Source organism: Oryctolagus cuniculus, chromosome 7, assembly GCF_964237555.1.
Source record: "Oryctolagus cuniculus chromosome 7, mOryCun1.1, whole genome shotgun sequence".
Lineage (NCBI taxonomy): Eukaryota > Metazoa > Chordata > Mammalia > Lagomorpha > Leporidae > Oryctolagus > Oryctolagus cuniculus.
Genome location: NC_091438.1, coordinates 59,129,048 through 59,153,657, shown reverse-complemented (window position 1 = coordinate 59,153,657; position 24,610 = coordinate 59,129,048). Strand labels below are relative to the sequence as shown.

Sequence of the window (24,610 nt, the reverse complement as noted above, 5' to 3'; positions counted from 1 at the left end):
CACTGATTCCTGCCTTGTAACTTTTTATTGCTCCTCAGTGCCACTGTCACTAGGTTAGGAGAATAAAAAATGCTAAAGTATTTTAGTTGCTTTCAAGAACTTCGGCTTCACTAAGTGGTTAGTGAAGAGATTGAAATTATGGAATAAAAGATAATGTAAAAGATTATATCCTGGTTTCCTTTTACCATGAGAGTAGATTGTACTTTCACAGCACATATTTTTGCCTTACTGTAAGTCATTTGGAACTCAATGTTTGCTATTCATGTTGTTCAGTCTTCATTATTATCTTCCTCTGCAGTTTTTGTGGTTCTTGGAACGTGTATTGCAGTACAACTGGGGACAAACCCTGATTGGATGTTCTTCTGCTGTTTTGCTGGGACATTCATGTTCTATTGTGCACACTGGCAAACATACGTTTCTGGAACACTGAGATTTGGAATGTAAGTAATGTTTAATGGTGATTTTTATTTTAAATATGGAGAATGTTGTTTATAGATAAGAATTGATTATATCACTATATTAGTTTAATAAATAGAAGTTTAAAAACTTTATCATTACAGCTAGTCCCTAATAAGCTCTATTATGTCCCTCTATCACATCTTTTAAAATTAAATAGAAATACCAAAACCTCCCAACCAAGATTTGTAAAGCAATAGGAAAAACAGGACCTCCCCCCCCAAACACACACACACACACTCACATAGATTTACCTTCCATATACACTTATGGGTTTCCTCTACTGTTTCTTTTCTGTTACTTATTTTTACTGTTATTTTTAACTTCATGTTTATTTTGACATATAAAAATGCATTTTTCAGGAAAGGTAAGATAGTTTCTAAGAGGAAAAGTAATTCTAGTCTCTAAATATCATTGTTTTGTTTATGAATCTATAAAAATCTGAGCTCTTAATAATTCAGTTCACATAAATACACCTTGTAGATTATTAGTGCCAAAAGAATGCCTGAGTATTTAAAAAAATAAAACAGAGACTTCTTTCAAACTTCAAAATGAATAGTTTCTACCTGGCAAGCAGTACTTTTCCATAAATATTAATGAATAAACCAGTCTTGGAACATGGATGAGACATTCACTAACTAGTGTTTAAGTAAGTATCACAAATCCTATTTATACTGCTTACATTCTTCATTTTGTCATGGCATAGAATTCAAAGAAAAAGCTGTATACTTAATGAAATAAAAATAAAAGTCTCTGAGGCCAGTGCCATGGCTCAATAGGCTAATCCTCCACCTTGTGGCGCTGGCACACCGGGTTCTAGTCCCGGTCGGGGCACTGGATTCTTTCCCGGTTGCCCCTCTTCTAGGCTAGCTCTCTGCTGTGTCCCGGGAGTGCAGTGGAGGATGGCCCAAGTGCTTGGGCCCTGCACCCCATGGGAGACCAGGAGAAGCACCTGGCTCCTGCCTTCAATCAGTGCGATGCGCCGGCCGCAGCGCACCAGCCGCGGTGGCCATTGGAGGGTGAACCAACGGCAAAGGAAGACCTTTCTCTCTCTCTCTCAATGTCCACTCTGCCTGTCAAAAATAAATAAATAAATAAATAAATAAATAAATAAATAAAAGTCTCTGATGGTAAATGATAGAACATCTTAACTTTTTAAAATAAATCATTAAAGTTTTTTTTTCCATTTTAAATACCTGGTGAACTTAGTTTTCTAGGTATTGGAAAAGTCAGAATACATATAAATACAGCTGTTCATTACAAGTTCAGTTTAAATGACTAAATCTATTTAAAGTAGAATTTAAGATGGCCTTATGGCAACAACCGCATAATTACTAGTACTTTGAATGTAAACTATTAGAGGCAAGTCTCAGAATAATTTCAAAGTAAAGGAGATTTTAGAGTATATTTAAGATTCATCTGAAGATGACATCCTTATTAGAAATAGTGGAAGACATAGTGTCCATGTGAAAACCATCTCCCTGTGCATTCATTAACAGTTGATACAATGATCATTGCTCAGAAAATGTTGAAGAGTTCTGATACAATAATTGAAAATGTGTACAGCTGTTTTTTTCCCTCAGTGTTGTTGTCATAGATTCTATTTTAATATTCATAGTCTTTCTGTGCAATTAGGTAAAATCACAAAATGTAATAGGCTTCTAAGATAACTTGTTTTGCACTAATTTGGTTTTAATATTTAGTGATATCACTATTTCCAAAAATGTCACAATTTGTTATATCTGGAATTCATGTCATTTAAATTTCATTGGTTATGATCTCTCAGGAAACCTTCAAGCCCTTACTTTGAAAGCTTACTTACCAACCAATCCTAATGTATTCTGTTTCCCTTTCAAGTAGTACAACAGCAGCCATATGGTATAGGCAGTGAAGGAAGGAGACAGAGTGAACCAGGGAAGTAGCAGGAGAGTTGTAAACAGTGCTTTTAGGTGTGATTTGATATCACAGTTTTCTATCTTCTAGTCTTAGAATTTCCCTCGTAGTATTTCCTTGTAATAAGGTATGGATTTGGAGAATTGCAAGCAGGTCTGTATGGTTGGATCATAAGAAGCCTGTATAAGGCTGGGGAAAGTCGATAAAATCAGGGTCCTTCCATGTTCTGCCAGGAAATGTGGGCTTTTTCCCTGAATCCATAGGGAGCTTTGTAGGACCCAAAGCAGGGAGAGGACAAAAGTGCCACTTACAGAGATCAGTTTGTCATTGTAGCAGAGGATAGGCAAAAATTATAGGACATAGTCTGTTGATGAGGGAATGAATGAGCAGGCAGAGACTAGAATGACTTCCAATTCCTCCTTCTCGTGGTTGTGTGGAAGGTAGAAAAAGGCACTACAGGAACAGGACCCTGTTTAAAAGGAGAGTTCTACCTGGAAAAATGTAAATGAGAGATTTTAGATATCCAAGTAGAATGTGGTTAGCACAAAACTTAAAGAGCAAGCCTAGAAAGAAGCCCATGAAAATTACTGAACAGCAAGAGTCAGAGGAAGCATTCTGAATGGAAAAGCCAGAAAAGGGATGAATTCTCTGCCAAGACTCAAAATGAGGACAGGAAAGTGTACATTGAATTTGGCAAGATGAACCATCTCTAGTAGTTTTGTGTAATGGTGGGATGGAAGCCACTTTGAAAGGAGTGAGATTTGAATAGAATAAATAAGTAGACTACTACTCAACACACATTACACAAGTTACTTATAAAAATGAGTGGCTGTGGTGGGAAGGAAAGAGGCATTGGCTAGAGGGGAGAGAGTGGGCTCAAAGGAAAGATTTTGTATTTTTAATGAGAAAATTACAAGTATATGGAAGAAATCCACTAGAGTGAAGAAAGGAAGTGTGGGGGTGATTTATAGAGTAAAACCAAAGGAATTCTAATACAAAGAGGGACTAGATAGGAGGAAGTTCTGTCTCTGGGACTGAAGTGCTTCCTTCTAAAACTGCTTTAAAATCTAGAAATATTGAAGCCAGTCTGAATTTAACATCAAAATATAAATAGTTAGTTTAATAAGGGATCTTTTGTTTTGTTTTGTTTTTGACAGGTAGAGTTAGACAAAGAGAGACAGAGAGAAAGGTCTTCCCTCCATTGGTTCACTCCCCAGATGGCCGCCTCGGCTGGCGCTGTGCCGATCTGAAGCCAGGAGCCAGGTGCTTCTCCTGGTCTCCCATGCAGGTGCAGGGGCCCAAGCACCTGGGCTATTCTCCACTGCCCTCCCAGACCACAGCAGATAGCTGGGCTGGAAGAGGGGCAGCTGGGACTAGAACCCGGCACCCATATGGGATGCCGGCGCCGCAGGTGGAGGAGTGAGCCATGGCACCGACCCCAAGGGATTGGTTTTGATTTGAGAAATTGTATTCAGCTTTCAAAAATCCTACATTTATATTAAAGCAACACTGAATTATTTTCTAAATTGAAAGCAGGCAGCAGGGGTTGGCATTGTGGTGTAGCAGGTTAAGCCACTATCTGCAATGCCAGCATCTCACATGAGCAAGTGGTTCAAGTCCAGGTTGCTCCACTTTGGATCGAGCTCCCTGCTAGGACCTGGAAAAGCAGTAGAAGATGGCCCAAGAATTTGGGTCTCCACACCCAACCAAGAGACCCAGAAAAAGCTCCTGGCTCCTGACTTCAGCCTGGCCCAGCCCTGGCTGATGCGGCCATTTGGGGAGTGAACCAGCAGATGGAAGAGCTCTCTGTCTCTCCCTCTCTGACTTTCCAATAAATAAAACAAACCTTAAAAAAAAAAAAAAAAAAAAAAAAAAAAAAAAAGGCAAGCAACAGCATTCATAGAAATATACTGTGAGTTCTTTTACATTTAAGGAGAAATTTTTCGGGGCCGGCGCTGTGGCACAGCGGTTCATGCCCTGGCATGAAGTGCCAGCATCCCATGTGGTCGCTATTTTGAGTCCTGGCTGCTCCTGTTCCTATCCAGCTCTCTGCTATGGCCTGCTAAGTCCTTGGGCCCCTGCACCCGCATGGGAGACCCAGGGGAGGCTCCTGGCTCCTGGCTTTGGATTGGCGCAGCTCCGGCCATTGCAGCCAATTGGGGAGTGAACCATCGGATGGAAGACCTCTCTCCCTCTCCCTCACCCTCTCCCTCTCCTCTCCCCCCTTCCCCTCCCTCTCCCTCTCCTTCTCCTTCTCCTTCCCTCCCTCCCTCTCTCTCTCTGTCTCTCTCCCTCTCCCTCTCCTCCCCACCTCCTTCTCCTTCTCCTTCCCTTCCTCTCTTTCTCTGTTTCTCTCCCTCTCCCTCCTCCTCCCCCTCCCCCCTCCCTCCGCTGCCTCCACCTCCACCTCTGCCTCCGCCTCTGCCACTTCTCTCTCTGTATAACTCTGACTTTCAAATAAATAAAAATAAATCTTTAGAAAAAGAGATATTTTTCAAAATACCAATGCAGTGATGGTATATAGACATCCCTAAAGAAGTCTTATTATCATTTTTACATTTCATATTTTTCAAGAGCATATATAATAAATAGAAAATGAATTAAATATTAAAGTAAATCTTGTATGTGTGTAGGAGGAACTCAAAATTTTATTTTGCTTTTTAAGAAAAGAACAAAGTCAACTCTCAAACGTAGCTTGATTATAGCTAAAAGCTGCCTTGCACATTGTTAGTACCTTTGTTCAATATCTAGGTAGAACCCTTTCCATGCGTTGCCCCTCCACTAAGCGAGTAGAGATCTGACAGATGAGTACTGGTCACTGGGACCCTTCTGGCCCAGCTCAGCCCTAAGCATGTTCACCAGCCCGAATATAAAAGTTTACGGGGAAAATGGAGTTAGAGAACTTCAAGTAAGGATTGGTTGGTACAAGATAGATATTCGGAGTTGAAGCTCATTAGTAAAAATTTATAAAAATGTTCCTTAAAATGTATGGATTATACTAAGCCCTCTCTTAAGGCCTAACCCTCTGTGTCTAGATATCTTTTAATATATATATGGAATGATTTTTATAAAATAAGTGCTGAGAAATAAGACCTTAAACTCTATGTAACTTGTATGTATAGAATCATTTTTATAAATTAGATGCTTAGAAACCCTAAAAAATCTTTAATAAAATTTGATTTAAGCAAAGAGTGAGTTTTAAAAACTCTTCTTACTGTAAAGACAGAACTCTTATTTAAATTATCGTTTCAGCAAAAAAAAAATACTTTTAACATCTTTTCTAAAGAATAAAAGAAATTGACCTCAGGTCAGTGTATCTTGGCTGAAATGTTACTACCAACAGTTAGCTACAAATTACCTTGTTTGTGAATCAGCTTGGGCAAGGATCAAAACTTTCAGGGCCTTTATTACCTCATTTATAAAAATAAGAATTTTGGATTAGATTATCTCTGTTCTATTTGTGAATTCTATGGGTGTATTAATTTTATAGATACTGTTTCTGGTGTGCTTATCATTATAAGCATAGTATTGATCTTCATTTGTACTACGTTTTTCGATTCATGCTCTAAAGCCTCATATTTACATTGCTAAAAACTCTGCCACCAGATATTTATTTCTATAAAAGTAAATTAACTTACCATTTTTCTTTTCTATAGTTAAAAAAATTAATGCACTTTGTATTCCACTGATAGTCTGTCAATTCCAGCTCATCTTCTTATCTTAAGTAGTTTCAAAAGAGTAATTAATTTAAAGACTTCCTAGTAATGAAAAATGTTTATTAATGTGTAATTCACTTTGTGTGGATTAAGAATTTGGAAATTGGAATCTGCGTATCTTTAAATGTTTAGGGTTTAACACATGAGTTATCAAATACTAGAGATTTTCTTTTTAGCTTTTAGTTTCTAGTTTTCCCATGCGTTTTATTTTCTCAGCAGTGATTTATTTAGTTGGATGCCAGCTCTTTCCATTTAATTTTATCAGTTGTTATAGATTATTCCCTAAAACAGCCATTTGTGTTAACCTAGATTGTAATTTGGGCTCTCAGATTATCAGGTAAAACTGTAGACATAGTCTCATTACCATTCCTCAATTCTTAATTTTGATTGGTGTAGTTTTCATGTGAAGCCTATTTACTGCTGCTCTTTTTCTATTAACCATCAGTGTTCCAAAACTTCTTTAATGATTGACCAAATGTTTTACTTATTTTTACAACTAATAAACTTAATTCAGTGTAGTAGAGAATTGCAATGCTGGTTTCAAAGAAGAGAAAGAGGAAGAAGGAAAAGATGCTGGACTGGGTACTATCAGGAAATAGGATAAGGAGATGGCCAATTTGATTTGTGTCCTTACTATATGCAAAGAGAAGTCACTCTTGATTATATTATTCCCCAGTTACCCTCTCCACATGTGTGTGCTGAGTGTTTGAGAGAGCAGAGGTAGGAGTGTGATGAGGTTTGGAGCAGTGAGGGAGTATGATAGTATGAGATGTTTTTCAAATTGTGCATTGGAGTTTCTGGGAAGGATTCCTCTGTCTACAGGGAAGGCTAGATATGTTCTGATACTTAGAGGACCTGCATCTTAGCCAGCGTGATTATTTGGCAAGTCATATTCACCACTCCTAGGTAATTGAGAATTGGCACTGTATTTTTAGCACTAGTGTTTCTAGCTGCCTATTACAAGCCACTGTTTTAGTGTGTTACTGTTCTACTTTTTTAAACTTATATTTTAATTTACATTTGAATTATTTGTATATGCATAGGGACAGTACAGTACTGTGTAAATTGTATCATTGAATGTAGGTTCTTTATAAGGAGAAAGGAGAATGTTATCTTTTAAATCTGTTCTTGCTGCCTGTTTTAGGAGGGCTCTTTAGCAAAAGTTCTGAGTAAAGTTATATTGAAATGTTTGTTTCCTTATGCATAGATTCGATGTTACAGAGTCCCAGATCATAATTGTAGTATTCCAGCTTCTCACAGGAACCCTGGGGCCTTGGTTCTGGAACTTCACGGTAACTGCCAGAGTACTCATGCTGTCTGATGAACAATGGCGTGAACTCAATAAAGACAGCACCTTTGTCATGCACAGAATAATTAAAATATGAAAACTCAAAAATCCTTCTTATGGTATTTCACAGACAAGTTATTAGGAAAAAATAATTTTAATATACAATAGGGCAATAAAAATCCACCCTATTAAACAATTTTTAAAGTAATATTCTTGTAATTTAATACTAGAGCCGATTTTCTTTTCCTTATATCCATTATATCTAATATTTTTGCTCCATTTTTTAAAAAAATACCTTTCCACCATTAAACAGGATTTTTTTCTATTTCTATTTCAAAAATGATAAAGCAAGCAGAGTTTTTCTTAGATAAGTTGAAAGAACCCTTTATAAATAAAAAGAAAAATTCTGCTTATTCTCTTAACTTCTCTAGCATGCTCTGAGCATTCTGATACTGATTCTTCTGCTTAAATTAACAATGATCTTAATTCAAAAATGTATACTAGAAGCTATTGTCATTTCTATACGTTTAGATAATGTTTTCCCCTCTTAGTTTGCTTTCAAGGTTAGATAGCCTTAGCTTTTTGTGTCACCATAGTCATACTTTGAATACCTTCCTCTTTCAGTTTTCGTTTTGTTTAATAATACATATTTCCCTAATGGTAGTACGAAGTATGATATACCTTTTTCCTCTCAGAGTTATTATTTTTCTCTTACTGCTTTTAAATTCAAAAACATTTATTAGGAAATGTTTTTCCAATGAGATATCCCAGAATCCTTTATACTTCACTATGAAAAGTTTATTTACAAGAAAAAATAGAGCTTAGATTTAATTTACTTTATAGTTCAGAGGGAATGGTGGGGAACCGTTCATATGAAAACTTGATAGATCATTCTAAGCAATACAAAGCTGTATTAGGTTTTCAACATTAAGTCCTCTCACTCCCCCACACAAAAAATTAATATTACTTCAAAATATAATAGAAACAATGAATGCCTTGGCTGGCACCGTGGCTCACTAGGCTAATCCTCCGCCTTGCGGCGCCGGCACACTGGGTTCTAGTCCCGGTCGGGGCGCCGGATTCTGTCCCGGTTGCCCCTCTTCTCCCTCTTCTGCTGTGGCCAGGGAGTGCAGTGGAGGATGGCCCAAGTACTTGGGCCCTGCACCCCATGGGAGACCAGGATAAGTACCTGGCTCCTGCCATCGGATCAGCGCGGTGCGCCGGCCGCAGCGCGCCGGCCGCGGCAGCCATTGGAGGGTGAACCAGCGGCCAAGGAAGACCTTTCTCTCTGTCTCTCTCACTGTCCACTCTGCCTGTCAACAACAACAACAACAAAAAATGAATGCCTTGTTAGCAGAGTTCTTTCTGAAGGAATATTGCAACATTGTAAATTCAGTTATTCAATGGCAAAAATGATGGTTTGGGTGACAAATTAATAGGGATATTCAATGCATAGTCCAAAGAATAGCTTTGGAATCTGGACAGTACTGAGAAGTACTATAGACATGTCAAGGAACAAAGCTAATGCCATTGTCAATTGAATTTACAATGTATTTGCATAATTATTTGTGAGCGTTACTCCTACAGTGTGCATAGTTCAGTATGTATCTTTAGCTTCCTTCATTACCCTTACACCATTTTCTGATGCTTTTCTCTAAAAACTTGTAATTTTATGCTCATCGCACTGTCTAGATTTATAATTTTTGCTTTTTTGTTATTAATGATACTCACCAATGGTCTCCACCAATGTTCTTAATGAAATTGATGGTCAGAATATTGACTGTGTTATTTACTTTCATCTTGTTTATCTATATTAAAGTACCCTACATTTATATTAAAGTAAATTCTATTAAAATGTTTCTGGAAACGAGTGAACTTTAACATCAGAAAAAATGCTTTCACAATATTTTCTGTCTTCTCCAGATACATTGTCTTCACTTTTACCAGTTACTAACTTGAACAGTTTTTTTTCTTCTTTCACTCTGTTGCCTTAACTGATTTGATCTTTAGAATGAAATTTTCTGATGTACTTTTTTTATTTAAACAAAGTTTGGAGGGAAAATTTTAGAAAAAGTGATTCTTACTAATTTGTTTCTAAATTAATTTATTAGCATCTAAATTTTGTCAGCATTTGCCTGTTGTATTCTAGCATTATTGATGAAATTATGTTCAAGTGCAGGGGCATCATACTGAAATTCACAAACATCTTAGTAATTGCTAATTAAAAGCTTAGAACAGGGGCCGGCGCCATGGCTCACTTGGCTAATCCTCTGCGTGCAGCGCCAGCATCCCATATGGGTGCCAGGTTCTAGTTCCGGTTGCTCCTCTTCCAGTCCAGCTCTCTGCTGTGGCCAGGGAGTGCAGTGGAGGATGGCCCAGGTCCTTGGGCCCTGCACCCCATGGGAGACCAGGAAGAAGCACCTGGCTCCTGGCTTCGGATCGGCGTAGATCCGGCCGTAGCGGCCATTTGGGGTGTGAACCAGTGGAAGAAAACCCTCTCTCTCTCTCTCTCTCTCTCTCTCTCTCACTGTCTATCTGTCAAAAAGAAAAAAGAAAAAAAAAATAGAACAAATGTTTGCCCCAATTGATTGGTAGAGTGAAAATTAAAGGAGTTTAAGCACATCATATGAACACTCCATTTGTTTCAGCATTCTTTCTGTTATTTTCTCTAACATTGTAAAAGTCACTTAACCTTTCTGATTAAAATTTATCATCTATAAAATGGTGATTTTTTTTCCTACCTCCTAGAGTAGTTGGAAAAATTAGAAGGGTTAAAAATGTAATATGTTTCCCACAGTGCTTGCTTGGCATAGAAGTTTCATTGGCGTAAGTTGGCATAAGTTTTCATTATCATTTATTATACTAAGACCTGTGTTTTTAACTCCCAGTAGGTTACAAATTTCTTCCGAATTTGGTTGTGCTAGAGAGGAAGATAAGTCCATGATCCCTAACTCTAGGTTCAACACTAAGTGAAGTGAGAGAACTCTCCATTTAGTTCTTCAGTTTCCAAAGGTGATAGGCTACCCCTTTAATGTGAGGCCTCTACTCTGTTTTTTCTATATCAGAGCACTTGTTCTGATCTAGCCTTTGGATGTATTTTTTTTCCAATAACTCAGTTACTCAGTGGACTTTTCCTTTTTAGTTGTCTCAGTAAATCTGAGGATCTATATAGTCATTCATTGATAATACAGCTTATTTCAGAAATAAACACTCAACTTTGTATTCCCTGTATATAATACTTGAATTTAAAAAGGACATAATTGAGGCTATCGTTGTAGCATAGCAGGTTAAGCCACCACCTGCAACGCCAGCATCCCCTATGGGCACCAGTTCGTATCCCAGCTGCTCCACGTCCAATCCAGCTCCCTGCTAATGGCCTGGGGAAATCAGTGAAAGGTGGCCTAAGTACTTGTGTTCCTGCCACCCACATGGGAGACCTGGAAGAGCTCTTGACTGCTGGCTTCAGCCTGGCCCAGCTCTGGCCTTTGCAGCTAGGGAGTGAGCCTTCAGATGGAAGATTCTCTCTCCCTTACTATCTGTAACTCTGACTTTCAAATAAATAAATAAACCTTTCTTAAAAATACACATTCAGCTTTATGGTTAATGTTACTTAATTATTAAATTCAAATTGCTGTACCCAATTTGCCTCTTATCAAGGGTATAAAGTAAAAATATTATATATTGGTTTTTTGTTACTACAACTAAATACCCAAGACAAGTTACTTATGAAGGAAGGAGATTTTATTTTGGCTCAGTCTTTTGGAGGCCCTGTTGGTTCAGTTGTGTGGTGAGACAGTGGCATTGTGTGTGAAGAAAGGATCACATGGTAGCCAGGAAACAGGTGAGAACTACCTACGTCTACACCCTCAGTGACCTAAGTCTCTCTCAATAAGCCTACCTTTCTAAACACTGTAAATGATAAGGTCTCCACCCTTAATCCATTAACCAGTAACAAGACTTTAGGGACCTGGCCTTTAACACATGAGCCAAACTAATATGCAAACCAAGGCATACTGGTAAGCAATATTTTGAATTTCTAGGCTGATCTTTATTTCACTTCACCAACATGTCTCCCACCCCCTGGGATTCCCCATAAAGTGTACTGATCTGGTTATGTATAAGTTCCTTAGAACTTGAACTACATTTACAAATAATTACAGATCTGTAGTAATAGTAATCCTTATGTACAATTCTAGACAGCTATCTTCAAATGAATGACTTTCAACAAATGTTTCTTATTAACAGTAGCTCAGTGGTCAAATTGTACAGATGGAGGTTTCTTTGACATTGTATATTTATGCTTAGTGAATATTCTTTGTTAATCAAACTAATAGCCAACCCAAATTGCAGCACATTTATGTTTTATACTTTAGCAAAACTGTGTTTACAAGTTAAATACAAGGGTATCTTATATATAGTGTTACTCATAGAAAAGTATATTAGATTGTCTTTTTATTTTAGTAGGAAAAGACAATGAAAATTCTGGAAAAAAAGATGATTAACATGTTTATTAATTCACATAGGATGTCATTTAAATCTTTTTATATTCCCCAGTTAATACAGAGTCTTGGAATTCAAACCAAGTACATTTATTAGGTTTATCTCCGAACACTGAAAATGAAAATGAAACTTTGAAAACAGAACTTTTACATAGTCAGCAAACTTACAGAGTTTGGATTTAACACCCTGTTTACCACCTTTAAAAGACATTTTCTGTTTCCAGAGTAGTAACTGCCTTTGTATGGTAATGAAGGCTCCTGACATCCTCCCTCCAACCAGAGATTCTCTGTTCCCTTGTTTGGAAGTTAAAATTCATCATTTGTGGACACTTTGTTCTTTTACCTCTTTCTCAGTCGGGTCACTATAGTGTAGGGAATGGTTGTCCAAGAGGGAGTGTGGGACGGTAATAATGGATATTGTAACTTATTTTTACCTTGGACTACCATGCCTATAGCCTCTCTTCAGAAAAATTGGAGAGCTTAGACTTACAACTGATTTGCTTTTTTCTATTTTTCTTGCATGACAACATCATAACAATGCTTCTTTCTGACATGTAGTAATTCAAGTGTGTTCTTATCAGAGCAAAGTATTCATTATGGAATGAATACTCTGTCAAGATATTCAAGATATCAAATACCAGTCAAGATATTCAAATACCTTCATGTGTACCTTCATGGTTACAGAAAATTAAGTTTAATATCATCTAGTTTTTTTCCCTCTGGAACTATATGCTGTGGAAATCTAATGCCACAGATAAGAGGTTTGTTTTCTCAAATTTTTTTTAATCACTTTGGTGTTTTGGGTACTCTTTCACAAATCCTTTGTGTCTTGAAGGACGCTTTTTGAATTGGGGAGTTATAGTAGTGGTTGTCAGTTTCTTTGGTTTTTTATTTTGGGAATAGTCCCAGCACTTGGGAATATTATCACTCATGATTCTCCATTGTTAAAGTGGTAATAATAAGAAAAAGGAAATCATTGCAGAAATGCAAATTCCTGCCTCTATGTAATAATGTCCCTTCTAAATAACTGTGTCTGTCCTGCATGGCTAGAAAGATTAAAATGAGCCCCTCCTAATATATGTTAAAATAAATAATTAGCCCAGACTGAGAGACTTCCTAGTGGAAAGGTGCAGAGTGGGCTGTCACATAGCTAGCTCTCTTCTAAACAAAGCCATTAACTCATATTGTTAATCACTTTCTGACACCCGTCCCTCTTGCTTGGTTCCTATCCCTGGGAATGGCTTTATGCTGCACCCTTTCTCATTGACAGTCATGATCAGACCTGTATTTTTTCCAGGAGTGTTGGTAGGCAGTTCTCCTGAGTCAGAGTAGAAGGAGTTCAAAAGATTGCTCTAAATCAGATAAACAAGTAGGAGAAAATATCCCTAACTACCAGCTGGTAAGTAAGCATTCCTTGCCTCTTTTAACATGAGGACATTTTTGGCTAAATATAATGACAGGATCTCAATAGTTCAACAATTTATATTTCCCAAAATTTCAAAGAGGCTATGCCATAAAACTTTTCCTTAAGAATTCATATTTCCTGTTCTCTTTTATATTCATCCATAGTACAAAGATTAATTGCATGAGGTTCCCTCCATTTTTATTTTGTAATTCTATACTTCTGGCCCTTCCCCTTCCAAAAGGCTACTTCATATATCCAGCAAAATGTTGTAAGATGTCTGCCCTCCTCCACCCAAGACAGAGTCGATCATCTTCGACACCTCACCTACCTGCTTAGTCTCCTGAGTCTGCTACTGAGTGTAATTCCCCTTATTGGCAACACCACTCACCAGGTTAGCTCTACAGATTCTTTTTAGCCTAATTCAGTCCATATTTTTCCAGTAAGTGTGTATATCAAGATAACTACATCACTGTATGTTTGCAGCTAAATAAACTTCTATTTAAAAACATTTTAGAGCATAAATCAGTCTTTCATTGCAAGAAACTGGTTTCAGCCCAGTTACTTATGGGCATGAGAGCTGGTATGCCTTAGGCTCCATTATAGATTATTTGCTTAAAGTATCAATATTAGAAATGGGGGCTATTTAGGAATTGAACCCCCTTGCTGTTGTTGATACCTGCTTTCCTTTGAATGACTTTCTTAAGGTAGATTTTTCACTCTGTTGAAAAGCAATCATGATCAAGGTATATAGTAAAAACACTCTCATTCTTACCTGCCAGCTACCCAGTTCCACCCTGACCTCCCTAATAGACAACTACTTAGTTTACAGTGCACCCTTCCAGAAATTTGTTGTGCAATTATTGACAAAAATAAAATATTATTTTCTTCCTTTTTTACACAAAAGTAGCCTATATACATCCTACAACTTTTATTTCATTTAATATATCCTGAATTTTGTCTGTATCTATATATAGGGAGCTGCCTTGCTCCACTCTTCTTAAAATATGCAAAATATTCCCCTCTCAGGAAGTACATAATTTATATAGCCACACCCTCATTAAGGAATTTTTCTTAATTTGCTGTTATAAATAACTCTGTAGTAAATAACTTTGTATGAACACCATTTTGTGCAAATATATTTGTAGGAGAAATTCTCAAAAGTAAAAAAAGCATTTGGATCCTAAATCAGGGAAAGATGATTTTAAGATTATACAGAGTGTTCATCTACAGAAGGAAGGAAACACCAGTACATGCTTTGCTTCTCAATCTTTCTGCCCATATTCTTTTTTTCAGACGTTCAGGCTTCTAATTTCTACTGCCCTGTTTTGGCACCAGGTTTGTCTCTTCTTAACTGTAAGATCATTTTCAACAACCCCAAAGCTAATTCTTGGCTGTTTCAGTATCTTCTTTCCAGAAATCTTAGAAAGTCAACCCTAGTGAAAAAAAATAATTGGATTGAGAATTGATTTAAATTTTTTCATGGCAGGCATTAAATAAATATATCTAAATGGCAGTACATTTTTCAAGGTATCATTGATTTATGTTATTTTAGTTAAAGCTTATCATTACTTTCATTTGATACTACAAAGCATTATTTCAAAATTTCATGTTACAGAGTAGTGCAGTATAACCCTCTGCTTGATACTCAAAAAAAAAAAAACAACACACATCCGTTTTTTTGTTTTTGTTTTTGTTTTTGGTTTTGGTTTTGGTTTTTTGTGGTGGGAAAGGTTAAGCCATAGTTTCAACCCAACTTCAATGAGTCAGAAATTTATTTTGAAAAGGGGGGGTTTTTATTGCTCTGTGAAATTCATCAAATTAAAAGGCTCTGGATTTCATGATTTTGCTCATAACAAATTTTTGACACTTCTTTTTCCCCTTTCCTCAATATTTGAGAGGTTTTTTCCCTATTGTGCATGATAGAGGAATGCTGCTATGCTTGCAAGTAATTAACTTGAAATTGTTTTGAGTAATTCTGCTTTTTTGGCTTTTTGTACCTAATCAGAATTGATGTGACTGAAGTGCAAATCTTCATAATAATCATGCATTTGCTGGCAGTGATTGGAGGACCACCTTTTTGGCAATCTATGGTAACTTTGTTCGCATTGTGTATCCCATGTAATGCATGTTGTCTTCTGCTTGTGTTTTCTAATATAGGATAATCCAATTAAAAGGTAATGTGTACGACTATTTCATTTTTTGTGAAAATGAAAAGTCACAGCAAACGGTAGGACATAGACTTCTCTTGAAAGCGTGGTAAATTTTACTACTGGAAATTATATAGTGCATTAGGTCTCTCCATTCCAGGGCTGTTATTTTTTTAAGACCTTTGAGAATCTGAATTATTTTTGTCAACTCATCATACAGATGAGGAAACAGCAGGTAAAGTAGCAAGATAACCAGCAACAAAGTTAATCTTTTATTCTCTTTGTGAACTACATGAATCTGCTAGCTTTTTTCTCATTTGCTTAAAGCTCAATCATTCTGGCCCTAAAGTGCTTATTGGATGAAATCACTGCTGTGAAATGATTTTAACAAGCCAGGACCTTGATTTTCAACCTGAACTGAAATATGGTCACCTTACAAACACATTCTTTTTCACAGACCTCTGAGAGAGGGAATATAGCATCAGGGCCAAGAGCACAGGTTCTGGAACCAGACTACATTTAATCTAGGTTCCACTGCCAATTGTATGAATGAGTTCTATTATGTAACTCTCTGTAGCCTATTTTCTCTGTAAGATGAAGAGGATAGTAGTATTTATCTCATGAAGTTAGTTTGTGAACTAGTTGAATTTATATATGTGAAGCATTTAGGATGGTGCCTGTTAAATAATGAGCACTTGAAAAAAGCCATTGCTGCTCTTAAGATTTGAATATGTTCTTCCAGATCTGGGTCAAAGTAGTTTGTACTCCTTGGTCATCAGTTAACTGCTGGTTACTACCAGCACCACCCCTTCAGAACACAGTGTTTCTAATTTACTTGATCTGATTTTATCAAAAAGATTTACTAAGCCTAAATGAATATAACTCTTAAAAAATCAGAATAATTGGGGCTGGCAAACTGTTAGTCACATATAAAGAAAACACACATACACACATACACAGTCATGTATAAAATACACAGGCACAGGTGCACATACGTGGGATTTTCAAAAAATTAATGGGAAATACATATTATCTTCTAATTCCATTTTCCATGAACTATTTAAAATACCCTGTATTTGTATGTGTATGCCATAGATTTCATTATAGACATCCTATTGGCTTTGAGACTAATGTGTAGAGATAGGAGTTTTATTATTTTTACTCTTAAGTAGATTAGTTTTTTTGTAATTTCACCTTTTAGGAAAGGAAGAATAGATTTTTTTCTTGAAACCATATTACAAAGCCTAACCCAACCCCCATTTAATTTTTTTACTTCCCTTGTCTATATGGATTATTTTTCATAGGACTTATTGCATACCAAAATTGTCTCCCCAGAATTATTTTTACTGTCTTGAACATACCTATATTGCCTATAAAAGTTCAATATACCATATCCCAAAAACAGGATTTCTGACTAGATCATTTCAAAACAAATCAAATCATCTGGTTTTATATACCTAATTATCCTGGTATATATGGGAATGCATAGAACATTATAAACAAAGTTATCTATACATGTGTTATGTACATATCCTAATTTCTTAGGTAGTACCTGGCAGTGAATTGCTTCAGGTATACTTTTTACCTTTTTAAGTAGGATTTGTACTTAAAACCTGTACATGGTCATAACAGATGTAGTATTTTTTATTTTAAAAAGATTAAGTATTTAGTCCTATATTTACTTGTAATTAAGATAATATACTCATCTTTTTTATTATGTTTTTAAAAAGTTGTCTGAGGAACTCAGATTCAGGACTGAAATGGAGTTCCTAAATCCAGCAGTCCAGTTCAAAATAAATTAAGTTGCAGCAGGAAAGCAGATCCCCAGGCACCTGCCCATTTTTAACATCATCGGTCCTGTTGTTAGCATCATTAAACTGGAAGGGAAGGGCCTGTCTTCCCTGGTGATACTTGAAGACTTAGTGAAATATGCGGTGTTTTTGAGCAACTTCTGGCACAGGTTCCCACAGTTGACCTGCAGACCACCATGCAGGTTGAATATCCCTAACCTGAAATACTAAGATGAAAAGTGTTACAGAGTTCAGATTTTTTTGGATTTGGTAATATTTGCATATACTTTATAGGCTGAGCATCCCTAACCCAAAAATTGCAAATCTGAAATACTCTAAAATTCAAAGCTTAGAACTTGAAAAATCTTGGATTTTTGGAGCACTTTTGGGCTTTTGGATCAGGGATGTGTGTAACAAATATTGCTTTTTTTCTTTTTATTTGGCTTATGGGTTCATTCTGAACATGCTGCTTTGAATTGCATTATGTTCAGGAACAACTATTACATGTAATATTCCCATTTATTTTTGTGCCAAAATGGAGAAAAGATTTATTTAGGGCTCAGCTTTGACATTTTCATCTAAGATTGTGGCCATAAAATAGAAGTTGCTTTCCAAATCTACATTACATTAAATGGCTTTTAATGATATTTAGAAAGCAAATTTATGATTTAAAAAAAAAAAAAGTACAAAAGTCTACATAAGGTTGATTCCAGAAGATCAGCTCTTTTGGAAAGGTAAGTAAGTGATTTACATCTACATACACAAAAGACATTATTTGGGTTATACATTGCAAGCAACAAAAAACACATTTCTTGTATTGATACCCCAAAAGACAATCTCCTTTTGGAATGTCTTAGAACTATCATCTATCCTATCACTCTCTTAAATAAAGGGGTGGGGCGGGAGCAGACAGGCCAGTGGGATGCTGTAGTACCTGGGTTCAGTTCCCAGCTCTGGCTCCTGACTCCAGGCTGGCCCTAGTAATTGGGTTCCTGTCACCCATGTGGAAGATCTGTATTGAATTACCAGTTTACTGCCCGGGCCTTGCTGTTGATAGCAGATGGACATGGTGTGTTCCTTTGTTCTCTATCTCTCTTTCTCTCCTCACCTGCTCTTCCCTGTTGCCCTCCCTCCCTCTAATAAATAAAAATTTTAGAGAGAGAGTGTCCTCTCACTTTGGAAGAGAACTATTAAATGTTACTTTTATTGATAATTGATTCTTTTAAATGTGGTACTTGATTAACTGTATATTAAATCATGAGACATCTTCTGGAATCCAGTTAGGGCAACTGAATGCATGATTTTGCAGGTGATGTTACAGGATTCATTGAATACTTTCTGTGTAAATTATTTGCCTCTCCTTCTGAACTTTAAAAAAATCTGAAAATACACTTAAATAACTCAGACATGATAATTTTCCTCCAACACTTGGTGGACACTAAAATAATGTTAACATTTTTCTGTATTTTGGTGGGATTAGCTTATATTAAAATGATTTACAAAGAGACATTCCCAAATTGAAAGAAGCTCAAAATGGTACTTTCTATTTCTGCTGAAGTTTGCTAAGACCATGTTATTATTAGCAAACTAGTATAACAGTTTAATACTGATACTAATCTGCTTTAATCCAAGCTGTTGGACCAAACTTGTCCATTGTAATCTGGTAAAGAATCTGAGAATTTAAGATTTTGTGTCTCTTGATCTTTTTTAAAATTTATTACATTATTTGGATGCATAGCTTCATGAATGAATCCAGAATATTTTCCCCTAATAGGACAGACAAGACCCAAAGGTTTTCTTAATCTTCCCAAGTCCTGGAGGCTATAGAAACTCCAGGCAGCTTGGTATAAAGGTGTTGTCACTGTAGCACACTGGCCATCTTAGATGAGTTTCAAGATGGTGCTAACGGATAAAAAAAAAAGACTAAGAAAGACCAAATGTACCCACCCTTTGTGATCTGGGGGAAAACACAGAGTGTGTCCAGCCACCTTTATCTTGAGTGTGGAGTGAAATTGGCTACACTTACACTTTTTGTAAGAGGTTTAGTTGGTGCCAATTTTTAAGGGATCACCTGGTGATGTTTAGTGTCCCAGTGACTCCAGCTTTCCCCTCACTTTGCTTCATATTTTCTTGTAGCTAATTTTTTCATTGTTTATGTGGGACCACAGTGTTTCTTCATCATCTCAAAGCTGTGTAGACAGGAAGAGAAAGGGAGACAATTTTAATCTTCTTTCAACGAATACCTATTAAGTGCCTACAACAACCGGGGCTCTAGAGAAAGTACAAGTCAGTTGAAGCAAAATCCTGCACTTAGGAGCTTACATGTTGGCCTATGTAACTAACATACATAACAAAAGTGATGAGAGTCCTGAGAATGTTTATGATACTTTGCTCCTGTGGTCTAAAGCTTGCTTGCTTACTTTGTGATTCAAGCCCTGTACTAATTTGCCAATTTCCTAATGTATGTGTTTATCACTTCTTTCAAAGGGCAACAATTTCCATGATCCTAAAGCAATTTTGTCAAATTGTAAATACTGTTATGACCAGTCAGTTCAGTCATTACATGGATTACTGTTATGCTGAGTTGGCACTTCCTCAGTACCCTGGTACTATTACAGGAATGCCCCCTTTTGCCAGAGAAGGCCTTTGTTTCTGGGATAGAAAAGCAAGAGGAGTGGTGGAGAGGCCAGGAACAAGGAAACTAGCCAAACTGTTGGGTTTCAGCCAGGTGCATCAGATTTGATTTGTAGTGTCCTTTGTTTTCTGAACTGGAGCAGAAAAATCTAGAGTTCAAAGCAACCATGGTTTTCTCCTGTACTGAAAACAAGTTGGACTGAGGAGTTGGATATCAGCTTAAGGGAAGATGAAGACCATTTAGGATGCTCCATAACATTCTAGACTTGATTTTTAGGGTGACCTATTTCACTTTGGAAAATTAAACACTACTGCAGTACAACTTGAAGTTGGAACAGTTGATTTCAATTTTTTTAAAACTGCAGTTTTGCAAGAGGCCATTGAGTTGTGTAAACAAAGTGAGTTCTTGAGAGTTTTGAGGAAATGTAGTTTTCAAATGTTAAGATTTATTTCTGCCAATGTTACTGGGGTTTTCTACATATAAAAATAGGAAGTGCCAAGTGTAAGTAGATGCTAGTCTAAAAATTTTAAATAGTCCTAATTAAATTGCTCTTTCTGTAACAACCCATTGCATGTTAAACTATCATGGGCTTTTAGAATCCTGTTCCTATAATGATTTGTTTCTGTCACCAGAACATATAACTTATTTTTCTATTGCATTGGTTTCAGTTCATATTGGACAAAATTTGAGACTAGAAAAGTAAGAGGAGTGCAAAGATGAAAATCTTAAATGATTTTAAAAATTCAGTACATTTCATTGTAAATGGTGGATACTGTGCTTGCAAGATTAAATGAATGGTATTAGTCCACTCATAAATTTTAGGTAAATCAATCCATATTGTCTATGTATAATATGATAACAATATATTGTTTACTTTTCTGAAAAGTAGATTTATATGTTAAAATTTTAGATACACAATTTGGACCTGTTTGGATGTGCTTTTTTTTTTTTTCTCTTGCATATGAATGACCTCTTAACCGCCCTCTGCTTTTATTAGCTTCCTATATTCTCACAATTTGAAGTTGGGAACTCTTCTGAATACAACTTTTCTCTTTAATTCTCTTTTAGAGATTTTTTTAAACCAGTTGCAAATATTTCTTATATATCCATTCTTTCTCTCACACGGTAGTCAGAAATGTACCACAAATTTAGTGGTAGAATTCAAAATATGCATACAGAAAAAGGCAAGTACACTACTTTTTAAAAAATACCAGAAGACAACTTGGTTTACTGTTGCCAGACCTATGGGATCCATTAATTTATGACACAGATTGTTAAAGTTAGAGGTTGGGATCAGAAATGAGAATAATTTCTGTATAGCCTTATGTCTTGAGACTTGTTATATATTGCATGAAATGAGATGAAAACTTCTATTGCTTTCAGTACATGATAAACTGAGGGAATGGAAAGTATTTGAGAATATGAATAAAATATTTGTGCTAGTTGTATATATTTTAATTGTGTTCTCTCTCTCTACCCATTAAAGATTCCAGTGCTGAATATTCAAATGAAAATTTTTCCTGCACTTTGTACTGTAGCAGGGACCATATTTTCCTGTACAAATTACTTCCGTGTAATCTTCACAGGTGGTGTTGGCAAAAATGGATCAACAATAGCAGTGAGTATAGCTTAAGATGTCCAGAAATTTTTGCACTGGGTCTTGTTTTTCATTTGAAATGTATAAAATCACCTGTTAATTCAGAATTTAATTATCCTTAAGAAAAATAATGTTTCAAAATTTCTCAGCTTTAAATATAGATACATGCTCAACATTTGCATGTTTATTGTGCACACACAATAAAAACTTGAACACATACTTTTTTTTAAATGTGACCTGATTTGTAAAACTAATGCTGTCCATTTAAGTCAAATTCTCAGTTCTTGCCTAACCTATTTGTGTTGTTGCTTTTTGTTAGCCATTCTGTTGTTCCATTTAGTTTATAGAAATTGCCAGCTTTCAGGCAACATGAAGCTCTTGGAAGTTTGAGTTGAACTGTGTTACAGCAAAAGCGTGTAGTATATTATTAAATCTTCTCTTTACTTTGTGCAGGGAACAAGTGTCCTTTCTCCTTTTCTCCATATTGGATCAGTGATTACGTTAGCTGCAATGATCTACAAGAAATCAGCAGTTCAGCTTTTTGAAAAGCATCCTTGTCTTTATATACTGACATTTGGTTTTGTATCTGCTAAAATCACTAACAAGCTTGTGGTAAGTACTCAGATTTTCATTATTTTGCTGTTAACTGTCTCATTTTGGTTTTATGGCCCTATTTTTCATTATGTGGCTTCCTAAGCAGTCCTAAAGTTTGAAGTCACAGCCTGTTGACATCAGCAAGAAAGCTATACCTTTTGTAAACTACAATTTAAGGTCATCGGAAGTTCTTTGAACCCCTACAACGTTTCACTCTTCTATTCCTTATTTAGTGGTTGTTTAGATTACCTGCTCTCCTTAGTCTCAGTCTCAACTGAAATTTAAGGGTATTGCTGAAAAGCATCTTTTGTGGAATTAGTTAACATGATGATCCCTTTCTTTTTCACATATGCTTCATATTTCTAAGTAATTGAAATAGATATTTGAACTCACTACTGATTTACTTTGTAGATCACAGTTGCTCTGTATGAAAATGTGGACATCACTGATTCTGTTTTATTCATAGGTTGCACACATGACGAAAAGTGAAATGCATTTGCATGACACAGCATTCATAGGTCCAGCACTTTTGTTTCTGGATCAGTATTTTAACAGCTTTATCGATGAATATATTGTACTTTGGATTGCCCTGGTAAGTATTTTGCCATGTTGTGTTTCATGATTTGGGAGCTACTTATTCTCTAGTTTTGGTAGGCCAATCCTATGAGATAAATCATACAATTTTAATGATTTGAAGCATCAGAAATCCACATATGTGTATATGAAACTTTGTGAGAGCTCCCTGTGGCTTCAGAGTGGAGTCATTTTTTGCGTTATTGTTGTTAGTCCTGCCTACATCAATGTTCAACTCGAAACTTCTGATTATGGAAAGCAGGAGCTGGCAAACCACCCTGTGAGCCTAGAGCCTGTTCTGTAAATCAAGTCATATTGGATCCCAGCATGATCATTCATTTTTGTATTCTCTGTGGCTGTTTTCACACTATGATGGCAGACTTGGGCAGTTGTGACAAAGTGTGATCCACAGAGCTTGAAAAATGTACTGTCAAAGAATTTGTTGATCCTTATAAAGAAAAGATTATGTGGAAGTTGAGTTATTAAAACAGAGAACTGAGAGTGAATTTGAATTGAAGAGAAGCAGATCAGAAGCCACTTCTCTTTACTTTCAGGAATCTGAGGAAAGGCGTTACCATGTGCTGAGAACCTAACAGTCTCTCTTCTTTCTAGGTCTTCTCTTTCTTTGATTTGATCCGCTACTGTGTCAGTGTTTGTAATCAGATCGCATCTCACCTGCACATACATGTCTTCAGAATCAAGGTCTCTACGGCACATTCTAATCATCATTAATGATGCAATTGGTGTTTTATAGGAAACTCATGTTTTCTGCAGGAAAGAATCTGAAAATATTAAGGAGAAGAGGGGTGGATAAGAACAAATATAATTTATAATAATCAATGTTGTGTCACCTTTATTCTTTGTTACTGGTAACACTCCCTAACTATCCTGTGTGAGAATGGGAATTTAGTCCCATCCTGTAAATTGTACAATTGTCGTACAGAGTTTGGCCCAAGAAAGCATGCAGGGGAAAAAAAAATATGCCATGTGTTTGTAATTATCCTGGATTCAGAATAATGGCATGAGGAGTAGATCTCCAGTGGTGGAGATTTCTGCTGTAGATTATTTGCTGGCCAAAAGATGGTTACTTTATAATTTTTAACAAATCATCATCTTTTAGTAACATCCTTGTTTAGTGTCTTCTAAAGCTATCTTTACTGAGAGCTCAGCTTGTGACACAGATACATCCCACTAGCTTGTGAGGGGGAACTAGTGGTAAAGACCTTGAATTTGGATTGAAAGGTTTCCTATCTTTCTTTACATTATTGAGGAAGTAATTTTTTTTATTGCTCAAGAAAAAGTATCTCTCATGGGCTTGGGAAGTCCTGTTAGCATGTGGAATCATGTGTTAACTTTGTCAATCCATTTTATTTTTTTAAATAAATATGTGATCCAAAAGCCAACTTTTCTCACTTTTATTCAGTGGAAAGATAAAGTAATTTTTAATGTCTTTTTTAAAATGTAAGTAAAATTTATTTCTGTTCTTTAACAAGTAAGGAAATTTGATCAGCTGTGTTATCATTATGTATCCCATGACCTTTCTTTTCTGCAGAAACTATTTAACTTTCAAAAAGAGAACTGTGTTCATTTTCCCTCTTGAGTTCTTTATGTTATAGTCCATCACCTTAGTGATTATCAATTGTTTAAAAATCTGAAACCTTTGCTCTAATTTTTTTTCTGTTTTTTGTTTTTTGCCTGGATCTCTCTCAGCGGTTACTTTTGTACTCCCTTCTTAAGTGCACTTTGAAGTGGGAAGCAGGTATGTTTCCATTGTATATGACTAGTTTGGTTACTTGAATGAAGACGGAGCTAGCAGAAAAGGTTTAAACTGTTGGCTAAATATAGTAGCTTATTTTTTATTTGTATCCTGTTCGGTAATCAGGAATAAATAGTAGCTGCACTGCCTTGCATGGCAGCCAGAACTCTACTTTCTTGCACGTTTAATGGTTCCATCAGTACCATGTAGATCTGGATTAGCAATGAGAATTTTGATTTCATTTCCAGACAGTACAGGAGA

General features: G+C 36.2%; 1 protein-coding gene across 4 annotated transcripts in view; it reads left to right on the top strand.

The window, feature by feature from the left end:
- CEPT1 (choline/ethanolamine phosphotransferase 1) overlaps positions 1–23,996 on the top strand; it is a 39,296-nt gene extending 15,300 nt beyond the window's left edge. For 2 of the 4 annotated variants that reach the window (XM_002715782.5, XM_051856171.2), the window contains exons 4-9: positions 299–440; positions 15,263–15,347; positions 21,316–21,447; positions 21,880–22,038; positions 22,487–22,612; positions 23,206–23,996. In XM_002715782.5, the coding sequence (XP_002715828.1) occupies positions 299–440; positions 15,263–15,347; positions 21,316–21,447; positions 21,880–22,038; positions 22,487–22,612; positions 23,206–23,325 (764 nt within the window). In that variant the 3' untranslated portion in view covers positions 23,326–23,996. Of the gene's footprint in view, positions 1–298; positions 441–7,272; positions 7,358–15,262; positions 15,348–21,315; positions 21,448–21,879; positions 22,039–22,486; positions 22,613–23,205 lie in introns of all 4 variants that reach the window. The other 2 variants (XM_008264699.4, XM_070077884.1) reach the window with 1 other exon arrangement.
- Positions 23,997–24,610: the final 614 nt, after the last annotated feature.